Below are 27,146 nucleotides of genomic sequence, written 5' to 3'. Positions count from 1 at the left end.
TTACTCCCGCCTCTCCTCTCTGATCCCACTCTCACCATGACTCACAGCTCCTTTTACCCTCGTCTGTCCTCTCTGATCCCACTCTCACCATGAATCACAGCTCCTTTTACCCTCGCCTTTCCTCTCTGATCCAACTCTCGAGATGAATCACAGCTCCTTTTCCCCTCGCCTCTCCTCTCTGATCCCACTCTCACAATGAATCTCAGCTCCTTTTACTCCCGCCTCTCCTCTCTGATCCCACTCTCACCATGAATCACAGCTACTTTTACTCTCGCCTCTCCTCTCTGATCCCACTCTCACCATGAATCACAGCTCCTTTTACTCCCGCCTCTCCTCTCTGATCCCACTCTCACCATGGATCACAGCTCTTTTTACCCTCGTCTTTCCTCTCTGATCCAACTGTCGAGATGAACCACAGCTCCTTTTACTCCCGCCTCTCCTCTCTCATCCCACTCTCACTATGAATCACAGCTCCTTTTCCTCCGTCCTCTCCTCTCTGATCCCACTCTCACCATGAATCACAGCTCCTTTTCCTCCCGCCTCCCCTCTCCGATCCAACTCTCGAGATGAATCACAGCTCCTTTTCCCCTCGCCTCTCCTCTCTGATCCCACTCTCACCATGAATCACAGCTGCTTTTACTCTCGCCTCTCCCTTCTCATCCCACTCTCACTATGAATCACAGCTCCTTTTCCTCCCTCCTCTCCTCTATGATTCCACTCTCACCATGAATCACAGCTCCTTTTCCTCCCGCCTCTCCTCTCTGATCCAACTCTCGCCATGAATCACAGCTCCTTTTACTCCCGCCTCTCCTCTCTGATCCCACTCTCGCCATGAATCACAGCTCCTTTTACTCGCGCCTGTCCCCTCTGATCCCACTCTCGCCATGAATCACAGCTCCTTTTACCCTCGCCTCTCCTCTCTGATCCCACTCTCGCCATGAATCACAGCTCCTTTTACTTGCGCCTCTCCCCGTTCCCACTCTCAACATGAATCACAGCTCCTTTTAACCACCCCTCTCCTCTCTGATCCTACTCTCACCATGAATCACAGCTCCTTTTACCCTCGCCTCTCCTCTCTGATCCCACTCTCACCATGAATCACAGCTCCTTTTACCCTCGCCTCTCCTCTCTGATCCAACTCTCGAGATGAATCACAGCTCCTTTTCCCCTCGCCTCTCCTCTCTGATCCCACTCTCACCATGAATCACAGCTCCTTTTCCCCTCGCCTCTCCTCTCTGATCCCACTCTCACCATGAATCACAGCTCCTTTTACCCTCGACTCTCCTCTCTGATCCCACTCTCACCATGAATCACAGCTCCTTTTACTCCCGCCTCTCCTCTCTGATCCCAATCTCGCCATGAATCACAGCTCCTTTTACTCCCGCCTCTCCTCTCTGATCCCACTCTCACCATGAATCACAGCTAATTTAACTCCCGACTCTATCTCTGTTCCCAATCTCGCCATGAATCACAGCTCCTTTTACTCCCGCCTCTCCTCTCTGATCCCACTCTCACCAAGAATCACAGCTCCTTTTACTCCCGCCTCTCTCCTCTGTTCCCACTCTCACCATGAATCACAGCTCCTTTTACCCTCGCCTCTCCTCGATGATCCCACTCTCACCATGAATCACAGCTCCTTTTACCCTCGCCTCTCCTCTCTGATCCCACTCTCACCATGAATCACAGCTCCTTTTCCCCTCGCCTTTCCTCTCTGATCCAAATCTCGAGATGAATCACAGCTCCTTTTACTCCCGCCTCTCCTCTCTGATCCCACTCTCACCATGAATCACAGCTCCTTTTACCCTCGCCTGTCCTCTCTGATCCCACTCTCACCATGAATCACAGCTCCTTTTACTCTCGCCTCTCCTCTCTGATCCCACTCTCACCATGAATCACAGCTCCTTTTCCCCTCGCCTCTCCTCTCTGATCCCACTCTCACCATGAATCTCAGCTCCTTTTACTCCCGTCTCTCCTCTCTGATCCCACTCTCACCATGAATCACAGCTGCTTTTACTCTCGCATCTCCTCTCTGATCCCACTCTCACCATGAATCACAGCTCCTTTTACCCTCGCCTCTCCTCTCTGATCCCACTCTCACCATGAATCTCAGCTCCTTTTACTCCCACCTCTCCTCTCTGATTCCACTCTCACCATGAATCACAGCTCCTTTTACTCCCACCTCTCCTCTCTGATCCCACTCTCACCATGGATCACAGCTCTTTTTACCCTCGCCTTTCCTCTCTGATCCAACTCTCGGGATGAATCACAGCTCCTTTTGCCCTCGCCTCTCCTCTCTGATCCAACTCTCGAGATGAATCACAGCTCCTTTTACTCCCGCCTCTCCTCTCTCATCCCACTCTCACTATGAATCACAGCTCCTTTTCCTCCCTCCTCTCCTCTCTGATCCCACTCTCACCATGAATCACAGCTCCTTTTACTCCCGCCTCTCCTCTCTCATCCCACTCTCACTATGAATCACAGCTCCTTTTCCTCCCTCCTCTCCTCTCTGATCCCACTCTCACCATGAATCACAGCTCCTTTTACTCCCGCCTCTCCTCTCTGATCCCACTCTCACCATGAATCACAGCTCCTTTTCCTCCCTCCTCTCCTCTCTGATCCCACTCTCGCCATGAATCACAGCTCCTTTTACTCCCGCCTGTCCCCTCTGATTCCACTCTCGCCATGAATCACAGCTCCTTTTACCCTCGCCTCTCCTCTCTGATCCCACTCTCGCCATGAATCACAGCTCCTTTTACTCCCGCCTCTCCTCTCTGATCCCACTCTCGCCATGAATCACAGCTCCTTTTCCTCCCTCCTCTCCTCTCTGATCCCACTCTCGCCATGAATCACAGCTCCTTTTACTCCCGCCTGTCCCCTCTGATTCCACTCTCACCATGAATCACAGCTCCTTTTCCTCCCTCCTCTCCTCTCTGATCCCACTCTCGCCATGAATCACAGCTCCTTTTACTCCCGCCTGTCCCCTCTGATTCCACTCTCGCCATGAATCACAGCTCCTTTTACTCCCGCCTCTCCTCTCTGATCCCACTCTCGCTGTGAATCACAGCTCCTTTTACCCTCGCCTCTCCTCTATGATTCCACTCTCACCATGAATCACAGCTCCTTTTCCCCTCGCCTTTCCTCTCTGATCCAAATCTCGAGATGAATCACAGCTCCTTTTAACCACCCCTCTCCTCTCTGATCCCAATCTCGCCATGAATCACAGCTCCTTTTACTCCCGCCTCTCCTCTCTGATCCCACTCTCGCTGTGAATCACAGCTCCTTTTACCCTCGCCTCTCCTCTATGATTCCACTCTCACCATGAATCACAGCTCCTTTTCCCCTCGCCTTTCCTCTCTGATCCAAATCTCGAGATGAATCACAGCTCCTTTTACTCCCGCCTCTCCTCTCTGATCCCACTCTCACCATAAATCACAGCTCCTTTTACCCTCGTCTGTCCTCTCTGATCCCACTCTCACCATGAATCTCAGCTCCTTTTACTCCCGCCTCTCCTCTCTGATCCGACTCTCACCATGAATCCCAGCTCCTTTTGCCCTCGCCTCTCCTCTCTGATCCCACTCTCACCATGGATCACAGCTCTTTTTACCCTCGCCTTTCCTCTCTGATCCAACTCTCGGGATGAACCACAGCTCCTTTTGCCCTCGCCTCTCCTCTCTGATCCCACTCTCACCATGGATCACAGCTCCTTTTCCTCCCGCCTCTCCTCTCTCATCCCACTCTCACTATGAATCAGAGCTCCTTTTCCTCCCGCCTCTCCTCTCTCATCCCACTCTCACTATGAATCAGAGCTCCTTTTCCTCCCTCCTCTCCTCTCTGATCCCACTCTCGCCATGAATCACAGCTCCTTTTACTTCCGCCTCTCCTCTCTGATCCCACTCTCGCCATGAATCACAGCTCCTTTTACTCCCGCCTGTCCCCTCTGATTCCACTCTCGCCATGAATCACAGCTCCTTTTACCCTCGCCTCTGCTCTCTGATCCCACTCTCACCATGAATCACATCTCCTTTTACCCTCCCCTCTCCTCTCTGATCCCAATCTCGCCATGAATCACAGCTCCTTTTACTCCCGCCTCTCCTCTCTGATCCCACTCTCACCATGAATCACAGCTAATTTAACTCCCGACTCTCTCCTCTGTTCCCACTCTCGCCATGAATCACAGCTCCTTTTACTCCCGCCTCTCCTCTCTGATCCCACTCTCGCCATGAATCACAGCTCCTTTTACTCTCGCCTCTCTCCTCTGTTCCCACTCTCACCATGAATCACAGCTCCTTTTAACCTCGCCTCTCTCCTCTGTTCCCACTCTCACCATGAATCACAGCTCCTTTTACCCTCGCCTCTCTCCTCTGATCCCACTCTCGCTGTGAATCACAGCTCCTTTTACCCTCGCCTCTCCTCTATGATTCCACTCTCACCATGAATCACAGATCCTTTTACCCTCGCCTCTCCTCTCTGATCCCACTCTCACCATGAATCACAGCTCCTTTTCCCCTCGCCTCTCCTCTCTGATCCCACTCTCACCATGAATCACAGCTCCTTTTCCCCTCGCCTTTCCTCTCTGATCCAAATCTCGAGATGAATCACAGCTCCTTTTACTCCCGCCTCTCCTCTCTGATTCCACTCTCACCATGAATCACAGCTCCTTTTACCCTCCTCTGTCCTCTCTGATCCCACTCTCACCATGAATCACAGCTCCTTTTACCCTCGCCTTTCCTCTCTGATCCAAATCTCGAGATGAATCACAGCTCCTTTTAACCACCCCTCTCCTCTCTGATCCCAATCTCGCCATGAATCACAGCTCCTTTTACTCCCGCCTCTCCTCTCTGATCCCACTCTCGCTGTGAATCACAGCTCCTTTTACCCTCGCCTCTCCTCTATGATTCCACTCTCACCATGAATCACAGCTCCTTTTCCCCTCGCCTTTCCTCTCTGATCCAAATCTCGAGATGAATCACAGCTCCTTTTACTCCCGCCTCTCCTCTCTGATCCCACTCTCACCATAAATCACAGCTCCTTTTACCCTCGTCTGTCCTCTCTGATCCCACTCTCACCATGAATCTCAGCTCCTTTTACTCCCGCCTCTCCTCTCTGATCCGACTCTCACCATGAATCCCAGCTCCTTTTGCCCTCGCCTCTCCTCTCTGATCCCACTCTCACCATGGATCACAGCTCTTTTTACCCTCGCCTTTCCTCTCTGATCCAACTCTCGGGATGAACCACAGCTCCTTTTGCCCTCGCCTCTCCTCTCTGATCCCACTCTCACCATGGATCACAGCTCCTTTTCCTCCCGCCTCTCCTCTCTCATCCCACTCTCACTATGAATCAGAGCTCCTTTTCCTCCCGCCTCTCCTCTCTCATCCCACTCTCACTATGAATCAGAGCTCCTTTTCCTCCCTCCTCTCCTCTCTGATCCCACTCTCGCCATGAATCACAGCTCCTTTTACTTCCGCCTCTCCTCTCTGATCCCACTCTCGCCATGAATCACAGCTCCTTTTACTCCCGCCTGTCCCCTCTGATTCCACTCTCGCCATGAATCACAGCTCCTTTTACCCTCGCCTCTGCTCTCTGATCCCACTCTCACCATGAATCACATCTCCTTTTACCCTCCCCTCTCCTCTCTGATCCCAATCTCGCCATGAATCACAGCTCCTTTTACTCCCGCCTCTCCTCTCTGATCCCACTCTCACCATGAATCACAGCTAATTTAACTCCCGACTCTCTCCTCTGTTCCCACTCTCGCCATGAATCACAGCTCCTTTTACTCCCGCCTCTCCTCTCTGATCCCACTCTCGCCATGAATCACAGCTCCTTTTACTCTCGCCTCTCTCCTCTGTTCCCACTCTCACCATGAATCACAGCTCCTTTTAACCTCGCCTCTCTCCTCTGTTCCCACTCTCACCATGAATCACAGCTCCTTTTACCCTCGCCTCTCTCCTCTGATCCCACTCTCGCTGTGAATCACAGCTCCTTTTACCCTCGCCTCTCCTCTATGATTCCACTCTCACCATGAATCACAGATCCTTTTACCCTCGCCTCTCCTCTCTGATCCCACTCTCACCATGAATCACAGCTCCTTTTCCCCTCGCCTCTCCTCTCTGATCCCACTCTCACCATGAATCACAGCTCCTTTTCCCCTCGCCTTTCCTCTCTGATCCAAATCTCGAGATGAATCACAGCTCCTTTTACTCCCGCCTCTCCTCTCTGATTCCACTCTCACCATGAATCACAGCTCCTTTTACCCTCCTCTGTCCTCTCTGATCCCACTCTCACCATGAATCACAGCTCCTTTTACCCTCGCCTTTCCTCTCTGATCCAACTCTCGAGATGAATCACAGCTCCTTTTCCCCTCGCCTCTCCTCTCTGCTCCCACTCTCACCATGAATCTCAGCTCCTTTCACTCACGCCTCTCCTCTCTGCTCCCACTCTCACCATGAATCTCAGCTCCTTTCACTCACGCCTCTCCTCTCTGATCCCACTCTCACCATGAATCTCAGCTCCTTTCACTCACGCCTCTCCTCTCTGATCCCACTCTCACCATGAATCACAGCTCCTTTTACTCCCGCCTCTCCTCTCTGATCCCACTCTCACCATGGATCACAGCTCTTTTTACCATCGCCTTTCCTCTCTGATCCATCTCTCGAGATGAATCACAGCTCCTTTTACTCCCGCCTCTCCTCTCTGATCCCACTCTCACCATGAATCACAGCTCCTTTTACTCCCGCCTCTCCTCTCTGATCCCACTCTCACCATGGATCACAGCTCCTTTTACTCCCGCCTCTCCTCTCTGATCCCACTCTCACCATGAATCACAGCTCCTTTTACTCCCGCCTCTCCTCTCTGATCCCACTCTCACCATGGATCACAGCTCTTTTTACCATCGCCTTTCCTCTCTGATCCAACTCTCGGGATGAATCACAGCTCCTTTTGCCCTCGCCTCTCCTCTCTGATCCAACTCTCGAGATGAATCACAGCTCCTTTTACTCCCGCCTCTCCTCTCTCATCCCACTCTCACTATGAATCACAGCTCCTTTTCCTCCCTCCTCTCCTCTCTGATCCCACTCTCACCATGAATCACAGCTCCTTTTCCTCCCGCCTCTCCTCTCTGTTCCCACTCTTGCCATGAATCACAGCTCCTTTTACTCCCGCCTCTCCTCTCTGATCCCACTCTCGCCATGAATCACAGCTCCTTTTATTCCCGCCTGTCCCCTCTGATTCCACTCTCGCCATGAATCACAGCTCCTTTTACCCTCGCCTCTCTCCTCTGATCCCACTCTCACCATGAATCACATCTCCTTTTACACTCGCCTCTCCCCGTTCCCACTCTCACCATGAATCACAGCTCCTTTTAACCACCCCTCTCCTCTCTGATCCCAATCTCGCCATGAATCACAGCTCCTTTTACTCCCGCCTCTCCTCTCTGATCCCACTCTCACCATGAATCACAGCTAATTTAACTCCCGACTCTCTCCTCTGTTCCCACTCTCACCATGAATCACAGCTCCTTTCACTCACGCCTCTCTCCTCTGATCCCACTCTCGCTGTGAATCACAGCTCCTTTTAACCTCGCCTCTCTCCTCTGTTCCCACTCTCACCATGAATCACAGCTCCTTTTACCCTCGCATCTCTCCTCTGATCCCACTCTCGCTGTGAATCACAGCTCCTTTTACCCACGCCTCTCCTCTATGATTCCACTCTCACCATGAATCACAGATCCTTTTACCCTCGCCTCTGCTCTCTGATCCCACTCTCACCATGAATCACAGCTCCTTTTCCCCTCGCCTCTCCTCTCTGATCCCACTCTCACCATGAATCACAGCTCCTTTTCCCCTCGCCTTTCCTCTCTGATCCAAATCTCGAGATGAATCACAGCTCCTTTTCCCCTCGCCTCTCCTCTCTGATCCCACTCTCACCATGGATCACAGCTCCTTTTACCCTCGCCTTTCCTCTCTGATCCAACTCTCGAGATGAATCACAGCTCCTTTTACCCTCGCCTCTCTCCTCTGATCCCACTCTCGCCTTGAATCACAGCTCCTTTTACTCCCGCCTCTCCTCTCTGATCCCACTCTCACCATGACTCACAGCTCCTTTTACCCTCGCCTCTCCTCTCTGATCCCACTCTCACCATGAATCACAGCTCCTTTTCCCCTCGCCTCTCCTCTCTGATCCCACTCTCACCATGGATCACAGCTCCTTTTACCCTCGCCTTTCCTCTCTGATCCAACTCTCGAGATGAATCACAGCTCCTTTTACCCTCGCCTCTCTCCTCTGATCCCACTCTCACCATGACTCACAGCTCCTTTTACCCTCGTCTGTCCTCTCTGATCCCACTCTCACCATGAATCTCAGCTCCTTTTACTCCCGCCTCTCCTCTCTGATCCCACTCTCACCATGAATCACAGCTACTTTTACTCTCGCCTCTCCTCTCTGATCCCACTCTCACCATGAATCACAGATCCTTTTCCCCTCGCCTCTCCTCTCTGATCCAACTCTCGAGATGAATCACAGCTCCTTTTCCCCTCGCCTCTCCTCTCTGATCCCACTCTCACCATGAATCTCAGCTCCTTTTACTCCCGCCTCTCCTCTCTGATCCCACTCTCACCATGAATCACAGCTACTTTTACTCTCGCCTCTCCTCTCTGATCCCACTCTCACCATGAATCACAGATCCTTTTACTCCCGCCTCTCCTCTCTGATCCCACTCTCACCATGAATCACAGCTACTTTTACTCTCGCCACTCCTCTCTGATCCCACTCTCACCATGGATCACAGCTCTTTTTACCCTCGCCTTTCCTCTCTGATCCAACTGTCGAGATGAATCACAGCTCCTTTTACTCCCGCCTCTCCTCTCTCAACCCACTCTCACTATGAATCACAGCTCCTTTTACTCCCGCCTCTCCTCTCTGATCCCACTCTCACCATGGATCACAGCTCTTTTTACCCTCGCCTTTCCTCTCTGATCCCACTCTCGCCATGAATCACAGCTCCTTTTACCTTCGCATCTCCTCCCTGATCCCACTCTCACCATGAATCACAGCTCCTTTTACTCCCGCCTCTCCTCTCTCATCCCACTCTCACTATGAATCACAGCTCCTTTTCCTCCCTCCTCTCCTCTCTGATCCCACTCTCACCATGAATCACAGCTCCTTTTCCTCCCGCCTCCCCTCTCTGATCCCACTCTCGCCATGAATCACAGCTCCTTTTACTCCCGCCTCTCCTCTCTGATCCCACTCTCGCCATGAATCACAGCTCCTTTTACTCCCGCCTGTCCCCTCTGATCCCACTCTCACCATGGATCACAGCTCTTTTTACCCTCGCCTTTCCTCTCTGATCCAACTCTCGGGATGAATGACAGCTCTTTTTACCCTCGCCTTTCCTCTCTGATCCAACTGTCGAGATGAATCACAGCTCCTTTTACTCCCGCCTCTCCTCTCTCATCCCACTCTCACTATGAATCACAGCTCCTTTTACTCCCGCCTCTCCTCTCTCATCCCACTCTCACTATGAATCACAGCTCCTTTTACTCCCGCCTCTCCTCTCTGATCCCACTCTCGCCATGAATCACAGCTCCTTTTACCCTCGCCTCTCCTCTCTGATCCCACTCTCGCCATGAATCACAGCTCCTTTTACCCTCGCCTCTCCTCTCTGATCCCACTCTCACCATGAATCACAGCTCCTTTTACAACCGCCTCTCCTCTCTGATCCCACTCTCACCATGAATCACAGCTCCTTTTATCCTCGCCTCTCCTCTCTGATCCCACTCTCACCATGAATCACAGCTCCTTTTACAACCGCCTCTCCTCTCTGATCCCACTCTCGAGATGAATCACAGCTCCTTTTACTCCCGCCTCTCCTCTCTCATCCCACTCTCACTATGAATCACAGCTCCTTTTCCTCCCTCCTTTCCTCTCTGATCCCACTCTCACCATGAATCACAGCTCCTTTTCCTCCCGCCTCTCCTCTCTGATCCCACTCTCGCCATGAATCACAGCTCCTTTTACTCCCGCCTGTCCCCTCTGATCCCACTCCCGCCATGAATCACAGCTCCTTTTACCCTCGCCTCTCCTCTCTGATCCCACTCTCACCATGAATCACATATCCTTTTACACTCGCCTCTCCCCGTTCCCACTCTCACCATGGATCACAGCTCCTTTTACCCTCGCCTCTCCTCTCTGATCCCACTCTCACCATGAATCACAGCTCCTTTTACCCTCGCCTTTCCTCTCTGATCCAACTCTCGAGATGAATCACAGCTCCTTTTACCCTCGCCTGTCCTCTCTGATCCCACTCTCACCATGAATCTCAGCTCCTTTTACTCCCGCCTCTCCTCTCTGATCCCACTCTCACCATGAATCACAGCTGCTTTTACTCTCGCCTCTCCTCTCTGATCCCACTCTCACCGTGAATCACAGCTCCTTTTATACTCGCCTCTCCTCTCTGATCCCACTCTCACCATGAATCACAGCTGCTTTTACTCTCGCCTCTCCTCTCTGATCCCACTCTCACCGTGAATCACAGCTCCTTTTATACTCGCCTCTCCTCTCTGATCCCACTCTCACCATGAATCTCAGCTCCTTTTACTCCCGCCTCTCCTCTCTGATCCCACTCTCACCATGAATCACAGCTCCTTTTACTCCCGCCTCTCCTCTCTGATCCCACTCTCACCATGGATCACAGCTCTTTTTACCCTCGCCTCTCCTCTCTGATCCAACTCTCGAGATGAATCACAGCTCCTTTTACTCCCGCCTCTCCTCTCTCATCCCACTCTCACTATGAATCGCAGCTCCTTTTCCTCCCTCCTCTCCTCTCTGATCCCACTCTCACCATGAATCACAGCTCCTTTTCCTCCCGCCTCTCCTCTCTGATCCCACTCTCGCCATGAATCACAGCTCCTTTTACTCCCGCCTCTCCTCTCTCATCCCACTCTCACCATGAATCACAGCTCCTTTTACTCCCGCCTCTCCTCTCTGATCCCACTCTCGCCATGAATCACAGCTCCTTTTACTCCCGCCTGTCCCCTCTGATCCCACTCTCGCCATGAATCACAGCTCCTTTTACTCCCGCCTCTCCTCTCTCATCCCACTCTCACCATGAATCACAGCTCCTTTTACTCCCGCCTCTCCTCTCTGATCCCACTCTCACCATGAATCACATATCCTTTTACACTCGCCTCTCCTCTCTGATCCCACTCTCACCATGAATCACAGCTCCTTTTAACCACCCCTCTCCTCTCTGATCCCACTCTCACCATGGATCACAGCTCCTTTTACCCTCGCCTTTCCTCTCTGATCCAACTCTCGAGATGAATCACAGCTCCTTTTACTCCCGCCTCTCCTCTCTGATCCCACTCTCACCATGAATCACATCTCCTTTTACACTCGCCTCTCCCCGTTCCCACTCTCACCATGAATCACAGCTCCTTTTACTCTCGCCTCTCCCCCTCTCTGATCACACTCTCACCATGAATCACAGCTCCTTTTACTCTCGCCTCTCCCCCTGTCTGATCCCACTCTCGCCATGAATCACAGCTCCTTTTCCTCCCGCCTCTCCTCTCTGATTCCACTCTCGCCATGAATCACAGCTCCTTTTACTCCCGACGCTCTCCTCTGTTCGCACTCTCACCATGAATCACAGCTCCTTTTACCCTCTCCTCTCCTTTCTGATCTCACTCTCGCCATGAATCACAGCTCCTTTTACTCCCGACTCTCTCCTCTGTTCGCACTCTCGCCATGAATCACAGCTCCTTTTACCCTCGCCTTTCCTCTCTGATCCAACTCTCGAGATGAATCACAGCTCCTTTTACTCCCGCCTCTCCTCGCTGATCCCACTCTCACTATGAATCACAGCTCCTTTTGCTCCCGCCTCTCCTCTCTGATCCCACTCTCGCCATGAATCACAGCTCCTTTTACTCCCGCCTCTCCTCTCTGATCCCACTCTCACCATGAATCACAGCTCCTTTTACTCCTGACTCTCTCCTCTGTTCCCACTCTCGCCATGAAGCACAGATCCTTTTACCCTCGCCTCTCCTCTCTGATCCCACTCTCGCCATGAATCACAGCTCCTTTTACTCCCGTCTCTTCTCCTCTGTTCGCACTCTCGCCATGAATCACAGCTCCATTTCCCCTCGCCTCTCCCCTCGCTGATCCCACTCACGCCATGAATCACAGCTCCTTTTACTCCCGCCTCTCCTCTCTGATCCCACTCTCGCCATGAATCACAGCTCCATTTCCCCTCGCCTCTCCCCTCGCTGATCCCACTCTCACCATAAATCACAGCTCCTTTTACTCCTGACTCTCTCCTCTGTTCCCACTCTCGCCATGAAGCACAGATCCTTTTACCCTCGCCTCTCCTCTCTGATCCCACTCTCGCCATGAATCACAGCTCCTTTTACTCCCGACTCTCTCCTCTGTTCGCACTCTCGCCATGAATCACAGCTCCTTTTACTGCCGCCTCTCCTCTCTGATCCCACTCTCGCCATGAATCACAGCTCCTTTTACTCCCGACTCTATCCTCTGTTCCCACTCTCGCCATGAATAACAGCTCCTTTTACTCCCGCCTCTCCTCTCTGATCCCACTCTCACCATGAATCACAGCTAATTTAACTCCCGCCTCTCCTCTCTGATCCAACTCTCGAGATGAATCACAGCTCCTTTTACTCCCGCCTCTCCTCTCTGATCCCACTCTCACCATGAATCACAGCTCCTTTTACTCCCGTCTCTCCTCTCTGATCCCACTCTCACCATGAATCACAGCTCCTTTTACCCTCGCCTGTCCTCTCTGATCCCACTCTCACCATGAATCACAGCTCCTTTTACCCTCGCCTCTCCTCTCTGATCCCACTCTCACCATGAATCACAGCTCCTTTTACCCTCGCCTCTCCTCTCTGATCCAACTCTCGAGATGAATCACAGCTCCTTTTACTCCCGCCTCTCCTCTCTGATCCCACTCTCACCATGAATCACAGCTAATTTAACTCCCGACTCTATCCTCTGTTCCCACTCTCGCCATGAATCACAGCTGCTTTTACTCTCGCCTCTCTCCTGTTCCCACTCTCGCCATGAATCACAGCTGCTTTTACTCTCGCCTCTCTCCTCTGTTCCCACTCTCACTATGAATCACAGCTCCTTTTACTCCCGCCTCTCCTCTCTGATCCCACTCTCACCATGAATCACAGCTAATTTAACTCCCGACTCTATCCTCTGTTCCCACTCTCGCCATGAATCACAGCTCCTTTTACTCCCGCCTCTCCTCTCTGATCTCACTCTCGCCATGAATCACAGCTCCATTTACCCTCGCCTCTCCTCTCTTATCCCACTCTCACCATGAATCACAGCTGTTTTTACCCTCGCCTTTCCTCTCTGATCCAACTCTCGAGATGAATCACAGCTCCTTTTGCCCTCGCCTCTCCTCTCTGATCCCACTCTCACCATGAATCACAGCTCCTTTTCCCCTCGCCTCTCCTCTCTGATCCCACTCTCGCCATGAATTACAGCTCCTTTTACTCCCGCCTCTCCTCTCTGATCCCACTCTCGCCATGAATCACAGCTCCTTTTACCCTCACCTCTCCTCGATGATCCCATTCTCACCATGAATCACAGCTCCTTTTACCCTCGCCTCTCCTCTCTGATCCCACTCTCACCATGAATCACAGCTCCTTTTACCCTTGCCTTCCTCTCTGATCCCACTCTCACAATGAATCAGAGCTCCTTTTACTCCCGCCTCTCCTCTCTGATCCCACTCTCACCATGAATCACAGCTCCTTTTACCCTCGCCTCTCCCCTCTGTTCCCACTCTCACCATGAATCACAGCTCCTTTTACCCTCGCCTTCCTCTCTGATCCCACTCTCACCATGAATTACAGCTCCTTTTACTCCCGCCTCTCCTCTCTCATCCCACTCTCGAGATGAATCACAGCTCCTTTTCCCCCACCGTCTCCTCTCTGATCCCACTCTCGCCATGAATCACAGCTCCTTTTACTCCCGCCTCTCCTCTCTGATCCCACTCTCACCATGAATCACAGCTCCTTTTACTCCCGCCTCTCCCCTCTGATCCCACTCTCACCATGAATCACAGCTCCTTTTACTCCCGCCTCTCCTCTCTGATCCCACTCTCACCATGAATCAGAGCTCCTTTTACCCTCCCGTCTCCTCTCTGATCCCACTCTCGTCATCAATCACAGCTCCTTTTACCCTCCCATCTCCTCACTGATCCCACTCTCACCATGTATCACAGCTCCTTTTACTCTCGCCTCTCCTCTCTGATCCCACTCTCGCCATGAATCACAGCTCCTTTTACTCCTGCCTCTCACCATGAATCACAGCTCCTTTTACTCCCGCCTCTCCCCTCTGATCCCATTCTCACCATGAATCACGGCTCCTTTTACTCCCGTCTCTCCTCTCTGATCCCACTCTCACCATGAATCAAAGCTCCTTTTACTCCCGCCTCTCACCATGAATCACAGCTCCTTTTACTCCCGCCTCTCCCCTCTGATCCCAGTCTCACCATGAATCACAGCTCCTTTTACTCCCGCCTCTCCACTCTGATCCCACTCTCACCATGAATCACAGCTCCTTTTACTCCCGCCTCTCCTCTCTGTTCCCACTCTCACCATGAATCACAGCTCCTTTATCCCTCGCCTCTCCTCTCTGATCCCACTCTCGCCATGAATCACAGCTCCTTTTACCCTCGCCTCTCCTCTATGATCCCACTCTCACCATGAATCACAGCTCCTTTTACTCCCGCCTCTCCTCTCTGATCCCACGCTCACCATGAATCACAGCTCGTTTTACCCTCGCCTCTCCTCTCTGATCCTACTCTCGCCATGGGTCACATCTCATCTTATCCTCACCTCTCGTGCCTTGTCCCATTCTCGCTGCTGCTCACTGTCCTTTGGTCGTTGTTCTTTCATTCACGCCATATTAACACAATTAATCTCAACATTAATATTTTTATTGATTATTTTTTTGCAGGGGTCACACTTTGGGACTTGGAGACTCTGCAAAATGACCTTGATGTCCGATCTCAGCCTAACACAGAGTTTCACATCATTGCATCCGACACCACTGAGAAGAAAGCCTCTGCTTTGAATGTGGATGCATCATTGAAAGCAAGTTTCTTGGGTGGTTTAATAGAGGTGAAAGGATCAGCGAAATATCTCAACGACACAAAGAAATCAAAGCAACAGGCCCGAGTGACCCTTCAGTACCGAACAACAACCAGGTTTAAACAGCTGACAATGAGTCACTTAGGTCGGCAGAATGTAACCTACCCGTATGTGTTTGATCAGGGGACAGCAACACACGTGGTTACAGCAGTGCTGTACGGGGCTCAGGCTTTCTTTGTGTTTGATCAAGAGGTCTCTTCAGCAGACAGTCTACAGGATATTCAGGGTAAGCTGGAGGTGATGATTAAAATTATTCCTGGGATTTCAATTGAGGGTGAGGCCTCCCTAAAAATGACAGATGAAGAAAAATCAAATGCCCAGAAATTCAGCTGCACCTTTTATGGGGATTTCTCACTGGAAAACAATCCCACCACATTCCATGATGCCATCAAAATCTACAGAAACCTCCCAAATTTACTGGGAGCAGATGGAGAGCACGCAGTGCCCATGAGAGTCTGGCTTTACCCACTCAACAAACTGGACTCCAAAGCTGCTCAGCTGGTACGAGACATAAGCATCGGACTGGTCAATCACTCTCAGTCTGTACTGGAGCAGCTCAATGAGACAGTGATGAGATGTAATGATCTGATGAGAGACAGTATCACTATTCAATTTCCAGAGATCAGGGACAGGATAGTGAAATTCCGAGAGATGTGTCTGGAGTATAAACTGGTTTTCCAGAAGACTTTAGCCAGTGTGTTACCATCTATCCGTGGAGGTGGGAAAGAGGAAGGATCACTGGTGGATATTCTGAAGAACAGGGAACAGTCACCATTCAAACACCAGTCACTGATCAAATGGCTGGATGACAAGGAGCGGGAAATGAATGTGGTGAGATCTTACCTCATGATATTGAAAGATATTCATTCTGTGAAATCAAGGAGTGAGTTGGATAGAGAAGTGTTGGATCCAGAGACAGATTATGTGGTCTGCTTCACATTTACATCACTACATCAAGAGGACTTCTATCTGTCAGAAGCAGCCAGCTACCTACAATCTCACACAGCTGAGAAAATGCAGATACCAAATCCTGCTAACCGGGTTAGTGCAGAATATCACAACCAGCAGTGGTTTAACTCAGTGTCTGTATCCCAGAAGATGAGGGAGTGCTCTCGCTTATTCCTGGATTTTGCCACAGCCAACAGAGCACGAGGGAAAACAAAGTTCATTGTTGCTTCTGTGCAGGATGACAGTAATGTAGGAGCATCGATTTACCTGTATGAGAGAGGGTTTGTGGTGACCCAGTGCTTCAAACCCCCATCACAGCCGGAGAGACCTGTGGTTAGTGGAACAACACATGACAGTGTGACACTCCAATTACAGCCACCGAGATACGGTGCTAGTGAGATTGTTGGGTACAAGGTGGAGTACCGAGCTACCCAACAGGAGGAATGGACAACTGTGGATACATCCCATCAATCCGACTCCTTCACAATACCTGGGTTACAGACACACCAGGAATATCAATTCCAATACAGAGCAGAGATCAAGGCAGGGGTCAGCATGGCCTGTGAGAGTTACTGTGTCACCACACTTCCAACAAGTCCACCTGCTAAACTTTTAACACTCCAGCTATACTGGTGTTCTGCAATACTCACCTGGGACAGGCCGACTGAGATTGGAGCTGGTGTCAATATAGTTCAGTACAGGATAGAATATAGAGAAGAAAAGGCAGTTACCTCTAGCACGGAGAATGTACATTGGAAGGAAATAAAGACAACAGTCAGCGGATGTCATTATACTTTAGAGGGATTGAAACCCAAGACATCCTACAGAGTGCGAGTGTCTGCTGACTGTGGAGAAGGAGGGTCTAGTGCAGCAAGTGATGAGGTTTTAATAGAAACAGAAAATGAACCAAACAGACTAGCAGAGAAACTTCGCAGAGAAAGTACATTAACAGCCAGTGGGAACCCTTCCATTTACACAATCCCCTTAAAGAAGAAGATACTTGACAAGGACGGATACCGTGTAAAATGCTCCTTCGGAAAGCCCACCACAAAACACAGTGTCAGGGCAATTATGGTTCTTGGAGCAACAGGAGCAGGAAAAACAACCCTCATTAATGGAATGATCAACTACATCCTGGGTGTGGAATGGAAGGACAACTTCAGATACAAATTAATAGATGAAGGGACAGGAAGATCCCAGGCTGAAAGTCAGACATCCTCAATCACTGCCTACGAACTCCACCATCGAGAAGGATTCCGGATTGATCACTCTCTCACTATTATAGACACGCCGGGATTCGGAGATACCAGGGGGATAACCCGAGATAAACTTATCACTGATCAGATCCGAGATTTATTTACTTCCCCAGATGGTATTAATCAGATCGATGCCGTGTGTTTTGTCACTCAGGCCTCTTCGGCTCGTCTGACTCATTCACAGAAATATGTCTTTGATTCGATTCTTTCCATTTTTGGTAAAGATATTGCAGAGAACATCCGAATACTGGTGACATTCGCTGATGGGCAGGTTCCCCCTGTTCTGGAGGCCATCAATGTTGCTGAGGTACCGTGTCCCAAAGATAAAAAAGGTTTTCCAGTTCACTTCAAGTTCAACAATTCAGCCATATTTGCTCAAAGTTCAGCTGCTGAAAACCCTGCTGACAAGAGGAATCCTGATGATAGCAATGAGGAGGAAGAGGAGGAGGACAGTGAGAACTTTGATGCAATGTTCTGGAAGATGGGATCAAACAGTATGAAGAAATTTTTTGTAGCTCTGAGCAAAATGGAAACAAAGAGTTTACGCTTGACAAAGGAGGTGCTTAGGGAGCGTCAGCAGCTGGAGGCTGCGGTAGAGGGATTGCAGCCTCAGATCAAAGCGGGTCTGACAAAACTGGAGGAGATCAGGAAAACACAACAGGCTTTGCACCAACACCAGGTCGATCTGGATGCAAATAAAGATTTTGAATATGAAATTGAAGTCACAGTTGCAGAAAAGGAAGATATCAGCGGGACCGGTCATTACATAACCAACTGTCAGAAATGTCACTTCACCTGTCATTATCCCTGTGGCATTCCTAATGATGCTGAAAAACGAGGATGTGCATCAATGGATGGCAATGGGAACTGCACAGCCTGTCCTAATAAATGTATCTGGTCTGTTCATTACAACCAGAAGTACAGATTTGAGTATAAAACCAGAAAGGAGAAGAGGACATACAATCAGCTGAAAGAAAAGTATGAGAAGGCATCTGGTGAAAAGATGTCACAGCAGAAAATCATGGAACAACTTCAGCAGGAATTGGCTGATGTTCAGGATGTCGTGTTGGAGCTGATTGAAAAATCATCTCAGAGCATTTTAAGACTTGAAGAAATCGCTCTCAGACCAAACCCGTTATCAACCCCAGATTACATCAATCTGCTGATTCAGTCTGAGAAAGAGGAAGCTAAGCCTGGGTTCCAGGAGCGAATTCAGTCACTGAATGTAGTCAAACAACAGGCTGAGATTATAGCAAAAGTTGCTGAGAATAAGCCGCTGCTTTCATTTGAATGGAAGCAATATCAAGCTGTACAGGAAAAGAAAAGTTTCGGAAAAATAATTAAAGATAAGGTTTCTAAGGTGTGCAATTGGATCATAAGATCATAAGAGGAGCTAGCCTGCTCTGCCTTTCAATAAGATGATGACTGATCGGATTGTGGCCTGAACTGCAGTTTCCTGCCTGACCACCAGAAATCATCACTTCCTTGGGCATCAAAAAACTGTCTAACTTAGCTTTGAATATATTCAATTACCCAGCCTCCACTGCTCTCTGGGGAAGAGAATTCTAAAGACTAACAACACTGAGAGAAGAAATTGCTCCTTATCTCAGTCTTAAATTGGAGACCCCATATTTTTAAACTGTGCCCCCATTCCTAGATTCCCCCGTGAGGGGAAACATCCTCTCTACCCTGCCAAGCCCCCTCAGAATCCTTTATGTTTCAATAAGATCACCTCTCATTCCTCTCAATTCCAATGAGTGTAGGCTCCAATCTGCTCAGCCTTTCCTCATAAGACAACACCCTCATCGCAGGAATCAGCCGAGTGAACCTTCTCTGAACTGCTTCCAATGAAAGTATATCCCTCCTTAAGTAAGGAGACTAATACTGCACACAGAACTCTCGGTGCGTTCTCACAAATGTCCCGGATAGCTGTAGAAAGACTTTCCTACTTTTATACTCCACTCCCCCTTGCAATAAAAGCCAATATTCCGTTTGCCTTTCTAATCACTTGCTGTACCTGCATGCTAACCTTTTGTGATTCAGGTACAAGAACACCCAGATCTCTTTGTAGTCTCTCTCCATTTAAATAATATTCCTCTTTTCTATCCTTCTCGCCAAAGTGGCCAGACTCACGCTTTCCCACATTATACTCCATCTCCCAAATTTTGGCCACTTAATTAACCTACCTATATCTCTTTGCAGACTCTTTGTATCCTCCTCACAACTTGCTTTCTTACCTATCTGTGTACCGTCAGTAATTTGGCTACAATACACTCGACCCCTTCATCCAAGTCATTAAAATGTATTGTAAATAGTCGAGGCTCCAGCACTGATCCCTGTGGCACTCCACTAGTTACACTTTGCCAATCTGAAAATGACCCATTTATCCTGACTCTCTGTTTCCTGTTAGTTATTCAATCCTCTATCCGTGCTAATATGTTACTCTCAACACCATGACCTCTTACCTTGTGTAGTAAACGTTTATGTGGCAGCTTATCAAATGCCTTTTGGAAATCCAAATACACTACATCTACTGATTTCCCTTTGTCCACCCTGCTTGCTATATCTTCAAAGAACTCGAATAAGTTTGTCAAACATGATTTCCCTTTCATAAAACCATGTTGACTCAGCCTGATTGTACTGTGATTTTCTAAATATCCTGCTGCTATTTCCTTAATAACATATTCTAGCATTTTCTCAATGTCAGGTATTAGGCTAACTAGCCTATAGTTTCCTGTTACTGTCTCCCTCCTTTCTTGAATAGAGGTGTTACATTTGCGGTTTTCTGATCCCCTGTGACCTTTCCAGTATCTTGGGAATTTTGGAAGATTGCAATCAATGTATCCACTATCTCTGCAGCAACTTCTTTTACAACTCTAGGTTGCAGGCTATCAGGTCCAGGGGACTTGCCAGCCTTTAGTTCCATCAGTTTTCCTCATATATTTTCTCTAGTGATAGTGATTGTTTTCAGTTCCTCCCTCCTTTTTACCTCTTAATTTTCTACTATTCATGGGATGCTCTTTGTGTTTTCTACTTTGAAGCCAGAAACAAAATACTTGTTCAAACTCAATGCCATTTCTTGGTTTCCCATTATTAATTCCCCAGTCACATCCCCTAAGATACCAATGTTTACTTTAGCTACTCTATTTCTTTTTATATACTTGTAGAAGCTTATATTGTTTGTTTTTATATTTCTCGCTAGTTTACTCTTTTACTCTAATTTTTCCCTATTTTTTCAGCCAGGCTTTGCTGGTTTCTAAAACTTTCCAAACTTTTAGTTTACCACTAACTTTGTTAGTTAGTTATAGAGGATGAAATGAAATATATCTTTGTTGAGAGTTATGAAATATCTCCTTAAATGTCTTCCACCGCTTCTTGACCGTCTTAACATTTAACCTATTTTCCCAGTCCATTTTAGCCAACTCTGTCTTCATGCCCTTGTAATTGCCTTTATTTAATTTTAAGGCACTAGCTTCAGACCCAAATGTCACACCCTCAAAGTGAATATGATATTCATCATGTTATGATCACTTTTGTCAACAGGATCCTTAACTATGAGGTCATTAATTAATACTATCTGATTACACATTACCAAATCTAAAACAACCTGCTCCCTGTTGGTTCCAGAGTGTATTGCTCTAGGAAACTGTCCTGAATATACTCTATGCACTCATCCTCATGGTTACCTTGGCCAACTGATTCACCCAATCTATATGAAGATTAAAATAGTCCACAATTATTACGGTACAATATTTCTGACAAGCTCCCATTATTTCTTGATTTATACTCTATCCTACAGTGCAGTTAGTTAGGTAGCCTGTAAACTACTCCCACAAGTAACTTCTTTCCTTTACAATTTCTTAACTCTATCCAAACTGATTCTGCATCTTGCTCTTCCGAAGCAAGATCCTTTCTCACTAATGTACTGATCTCATCCTTCATTAAAAGAGCTACTCTAACTCTTTTTCCTTTCTTCCTATCCTTCCAAAATGATTAAATGATCAGTAGCTTACAATAATCAAGTGACAAATAATATCATCTCGCTGTTTCCAACAGCAGATATTTTCCTCAGTTGGTAAATTAATGCCTCATTCTAATTCACTGATCTATCCCTCTCATAATCTCAACCGGTTTGCAGCTTTTTACAAAGTTACCCACACCATCCTCCTCCAATGCCTCTCCACTATTGTCCAACTGGGTGGGATTGTCTTTGCCTGATTCCATTCTGATCTATCTAATTGTAGCCAGGGAATCGCCACCGATGGCCTCTCTTCCCCCTGCTGCACATCTCCATTATATTTGGAGTTCCCCAAGGATCGATCCTTGGCCCCTCCTTTTTGGCATATACAACCTGCTGCTTGGCAACATCATCCAAATACACGACATCATGTTCCACACATACACTAACAACATCCATTCTATCTCATTGCCACCTTGCTTGACACTTCCACTGTCTATGATTTGTTATGCTACTTGTCCAACCATCCAGTCCTGGATTAGAAAAGTTTCCTTTCACAGTATTGGGAAGACTGGCACCATTGGTTTTGGTCCTTCCACAAATTGTCTTCCCTAGCCATCAACGCGATTCCTCTCCCTGGCCACTGTCTGAGTCTCAATCAGACCGTTCTCAACTTTGATATTCTATTTGACCCTGAGATGAGCTTCTGATCCCATATCCACTCCATCACCAAGACTGCCTCATTCCACTTCGATAACAATACCTTTCTCTGCCCCTCCCTCAGCTCATCTGCTGCTGAAACCCTCATCCATGCCATTGTTACCTCTAAACTCATCTATTCCAATACTCTACTAGCCAGCCTCCTGTCTTGCACCCTCTGTAAACCTGAGTTCATCCATACCTTAACTCGTACCAAGTCCCATTCACCCATCATCCTGGGCTCGCTGAACTACATTGGCTCCTAGTTCAACAACACCTCGATTTTAAAATTCTCATCTTTGTTTCCAAATCCCACCATGGCCTGACCCGTCCCTATCTTGTAATTGTCTACAGCCCAGCAACTCTCTGAGATATCTGCGGTTTCCTAATTCCAGCCTTTAGTATACCCCCCATTATAATTACTCCACCATTGGTGCTGTGCCTTCAGTTGCCTAGGCCTAAACTCTGGATTTCTCTCCCTAAACTTCTCTATCTCTCTAACTCTGTCTCTCCCTTTAAAACGCTCCTTAAAAATGTTCTCTATCCCGAAGATTTCGCCTGTTTGTCCTAATATCTCCTTGTGTGGCTTGGTGTCACAGTTTGCTGTTGATACATTGTCAAGAGCCTTTGAATGTTTTACTATGTTAAGGGTGCTATACATTTTGGAAGGAAGTATGAGGAGAGGTAATATGAACTAAATGGTACAATTTTAAGAGGATACAAGAACAGAGAGATCTGGGGCTGAATTCACAGATATTTGAAGGTAGCAGGACAAGTTGAGAGGCTGTGAAAAATGCATATAGTATCTTTGGCTTTATTAATATAGGAATTGAGTACAGAAAGAAAGCAGGAATGTGAAACAGTGATGTGAAAACACTGCTTAAGCTGCAGCTAGAATAATGTGTTAAATTCTGGGTGCCACACTTTAGGAAGTACGTCAAGGCCTTGGAGAGGGTGCAGAGGAGATTTACCAGAATGGTATCAGGCTTGAGGGCAGAGAGATTGGAGAAGCTGGGGTTGTTTTCCTGAGAGCAGAGAATGTTAAGAGGTGATTTGATAGAGGTGTGCAAAATCATGAAAAGTTTGAGTAGAGTAAATGAGGAGAAACTATTTCCAGTGGCAATGGTGACATGAGGAAACTTTTTTTACACAGCGAGTTCTTGTGATCTTGAATACACTGTCTGAAAAGCTGGTGGAAGCAATAGTAACATTCAAAAGAGAATTGAAGGAAAAAAATTACAGGGTGATGGGGGAACAACAGAGGAGTGAGACAAATTGGAAAGGTCGATCAAAGTGCTGGCACAAGTATGATAGGCCGAATAGTCTTTTCTGAATTTTATCATTCTATGATATCAATGGATGTTTGTGTTGATCCTAATTACTCCATCCAGCTGTTTCCAATATCAAGAGCAGATGTTCCCTCAGTTAATAAACTAATCCCTAATTCTCATTGTTTTAAATCACTTTATCAAGTTGTTTTGAATGCAGGAAACAGATAATCTCTCATTTGATCAATTGATTCTTCATTCTTTGTCATTGATTTCAATAATTCGATCCAGCTGCTTCCAAACTGGAGGACAGATTTTCCCACAGGTAAAGAATTACTATCTTATTCTACATTACTGATTGAAATAACTCCACCCAGATAAACCAATATGGAGAGCAGATGTGCAAGTTTATTTTTAATTAAAGAGCAGTTTTATAAATGGTAGCACTATTTAAAAAAAAAGTCAAGACTAAAGGGAGCTTGGAGAATTATTATACAGTTACGGGTCTATGATCTACTTCACGTTTGTTGAGATTGTAGGACAGTAAAAAAGAACCTCTTTTTAAACAAATTCACTGAAAAAAGCTTGACCATATCACCCATCATCTGCGACAAACAGAACTGGACTGAAAACAGAGTCTCTTCTTCAAATTTCAGTCTTTCTAAAATAAACCTGCTGAATTGTGAAACTAAAATAATGCTATCAAGAGATAGTTCAGGCAAGAGAGAGACATTGGTATTTGGATTTATGAGGAATAGGCCTTGGAGACTGTACAACTTAGATAAAATAGAGCATAGTGTTCCAGCAAAATATAAACATCTTTTTCTGGGAAAATTACTGAAGAAAATGAAAGAAAGTTGGACAGCTTTCTGGGTGGGTTCAACCCCTATGGTTTAAACAAAGGCCACAAAATATAATTGGGTATTATGCTTGAAGAAAAGCTTCATAGAATAGTATGGCCTATCAATATTGTAACCCAGGTTCATCCCTTGAAAAAAGATATGAGAGTTTGAACACATCGAAGACCTGCTGCAGTCACGGGCGCCAACTTTGCAGTCATGAAGGAGAAACCCGACCAAGTGTCGGAAAGAGAAACCATTAAAGAACTTAACTTTGCTCCAAGACCTTCTGGTCAGTTATTCTCTGTGACCTTGTCCTATCTACACCTTCTCCTTTGTTATCTCTTGTTCCACCCCCACTTTACTTGCCTAAACCCTTTAACATTTCTAATATTTGCCAGTTCTGAAGAAGGGTCACTGACCTGAAACGTTAACTCTGCTTCTCTCTCCACAGATGCTGCCAGACCTGTTGAGTATTTCCAGCATTTCTTGTTTTTATTAAAGAACTTATCTGCAATCAACAGGAGCTGGCCACTTTGGGCAATTGTATGACTAAGTTTATGGGAAATATGTTTGAGTATTCTGATGCTAGATATTGGTGAAGCATTTATTTGCTGTGAGTACAGTAACAAAATAGCAGCTTTTTTATCATCATCTTTTCTTTCTCAACCTGTTAAATCTGTAATCATTTAAAATCTGTGCCCACTTTAAATCTGTAATTGTGGATACAAATAAACTAACCCTATTAAACATAACAACCTTCTGAGTGCGTCACCAATTTCTTCTCTTGTAATTCACGGGTCAAAACAAACTATAATTCTGAGTGAGTTAAAACAAAAAGGCTTACAAATTTTCTTTTGAATGATCCTAAACGGCGGTGGTTTGTGAAGAAGAACAATGGATGCAAAGTACAGCCTGCTGTGCTTGTATGCCAAAGGTTGTTTGGCTTGTGGAATACTAGCGACAGTTTAAAGAAGTTGAATGTGAAAAAATCAGGTTAAGAAATTGAGGAAAAGAACAATAGCCTTTGTAATAACATTTCTTTAGTCTCTTTTGTCTGGCTTCTATGTGAGAAAATTACTTCACATAACATCTCACAGTTCTGAGGAAAAAAAGCAGCCTTGCTCCCAATATCTCAAAGCATTATGGGCAAGATTTTTAGTCAAGCATTTTATATATATCATTATGGCTGGATAGCCTGAGCAAGTCTCAACCATACGCTACGGTTCTTCTTTCTAGAGATTCCATATCCTACTGTTCACCTTAAAGTGTCCATATACCTAGACTCTCTGGGACACTAGCATTTATATTGAGGTGTTGTTATCTCCACCCTGTGTTACCTTTAGGAGCTTGATTAACTTTTTATGTTGTCTTTTGGTATAGTACAATCACCAACCAAATAATAACCAATGTATGAGAAATAATCCTTATCCATGGGTAGATTTTGATTCTCATACTGATATTCCACCAGAATGAACTAATCCCAACTTTGGATATTTCCTTCTTTATCTCCTGGTTCTTCTGGATCAAAGTGTGATCATGTCTTTGAAGCTGATGAATACATGTCATTAACTTTGTCAAATGTTCGGGTAAAGGTGGTATCCCATACCCAAATTTGGTGACATATTGATGTAACTGCTCTTTTAATTCATCCTCTGCAATGATATCTATTTGCTCATGTGAATTAGCAGTATTCTATCAGAGACATTTTCTAATTAAGTGTCTATCCTAATAAGCAGCTAGTGAATATACCTGAGAAGGAAATATCCTTATAATGAGCTCCTGACTAACCTAGCTATTTCTAACATGTGTATAAATTGACACTCCCCACCTGCAGATCACCTCAATTAATATTCCTTGCTCCTTTGGAGGTGTACTGCTAATTCTAAATTTTAGCACATAAATACATAAAATTCAAGCAACAGATCATGCATGGATTTAAAAGATTCCCCAGCTCTCCCTTCACCTGTATCCATTTTGTGGATAGTTCTTACTAAGTATTATTTCTTTCTAACCTTTCATTGTCCTGATCCAACTTCCTTTTGTTTTAATTTTACTTCCTCTGGCCATTACCAGTGCATTTAGTTCTATCTTAATTATTGAAAGTCGATTCCTCTATGGAAAGGAATAGACTGGAAAGACTTGAATCCCATACCGGATAATACAATGACCAGGGCGCACAGATTTAAGTGATTGGTAGAAGGATTAGAGGGGACATGAGGAAAAACTTTTTCACCTAGAGGATGGTGGGTGTCTGGAATTTGCTGCCCAGATCGTTGGTGGAGGCAGAAACCCTCAACTCATTTAAAAGGTACCTGGACCTGCACCTGAAGTGCTGTAACCTGCAAGGCTATGGACCAGGTACAGGAAGGTGGGATTCGAATGGGCAGCTAGTTTTTTTGGCCGCACAGACATGATGGGCTGAATGGCCTCTTTCTATGCCGTAGCTTTTCTATAATTCTGTAGTATGGAGTATGTGTCAATGCCTTGATGGTTAAAAATGTTGCCTCACTCTACTGTGCACATTAACCATTCCATATCATGCTGTTGTCAAGTAACTGAACATGTCTGAGATCCGTTCTTCAGTGCAAATTCACTATTCATTTCTGCATATAGTTGCTTCACATGTAACAATTTGCATCTGCGCACTTATATCAGTATCCCAATATCATGTCACAGGTGCCATCCGAAACAAGTCATTTCTGGATTTTCAGGTGATCTTATGAAAAGCTCAGGGGATGTCCGTCTTAAGATCTTTTCCTATTCTCCCCTGCATGGTCCTGATGCCTCGGCCAGAGGCCAGACTATCAAATATGGTTTCCTTTCTTTAAAAAAAAGTGTATAGGCAAGGATATAAATATCTCCAAGACAAAGCTATCAATGTACAATTCTTAACGACACTTTCCAAACTCTTACTAAAATGTACATGGATACCAGATTGATATATTCCATTAAAATATGCCCAGGATGATTATTCCAGTTCTCATTTGGTGGTTTGTTCT

General features: G+C 47.0%; 1 protein-coding gene across 1 annotated transcript in view; it reads left to right on the top strand.

Moving 5' to 3' along the window:
• Nucleotides 1-23,771, top strand: part of LOC137346294 (uncharacterized) — a 100,461-nt gene extending 76,690 nt beyond the window's left edge. The window contains exon 3 of the mRNA XM_068009776.1: nucleotides 14,983-23,771. Coding sequence (XP_067865877.1) covers nucleotides 14,983-18,767 — 3,785 coding nt within the window. The 3' untranslated portion in view covers nucleotides 18,768-23,771. The remainder of the gene's footprint in view (nucleotides 1-14,982) is intronic.
• Nucleotides 23,772-27,146: the final 3,375 nt, after the last annotated feature.

Source organism: Heterodontus francisci, chromosome 29, assembly GCF_036365525.1.
Source record: "Heterodontus francisci isolate sHetFra1 chromosome 29, sHetFra1.hap1, whole genome shotgun sequence".
NCBI lineage: Eukaryota > Metazoa > Chordata > Chondrichthyes > Heterodontiformes > Heterodontidae > Heterodontus > Heterodontus francisci.
The sequence above is the reverse complement of the archived record's forward strand: the minus strand, read 5'-3'. Positions and strand labels throughout refer to the sequence as shown.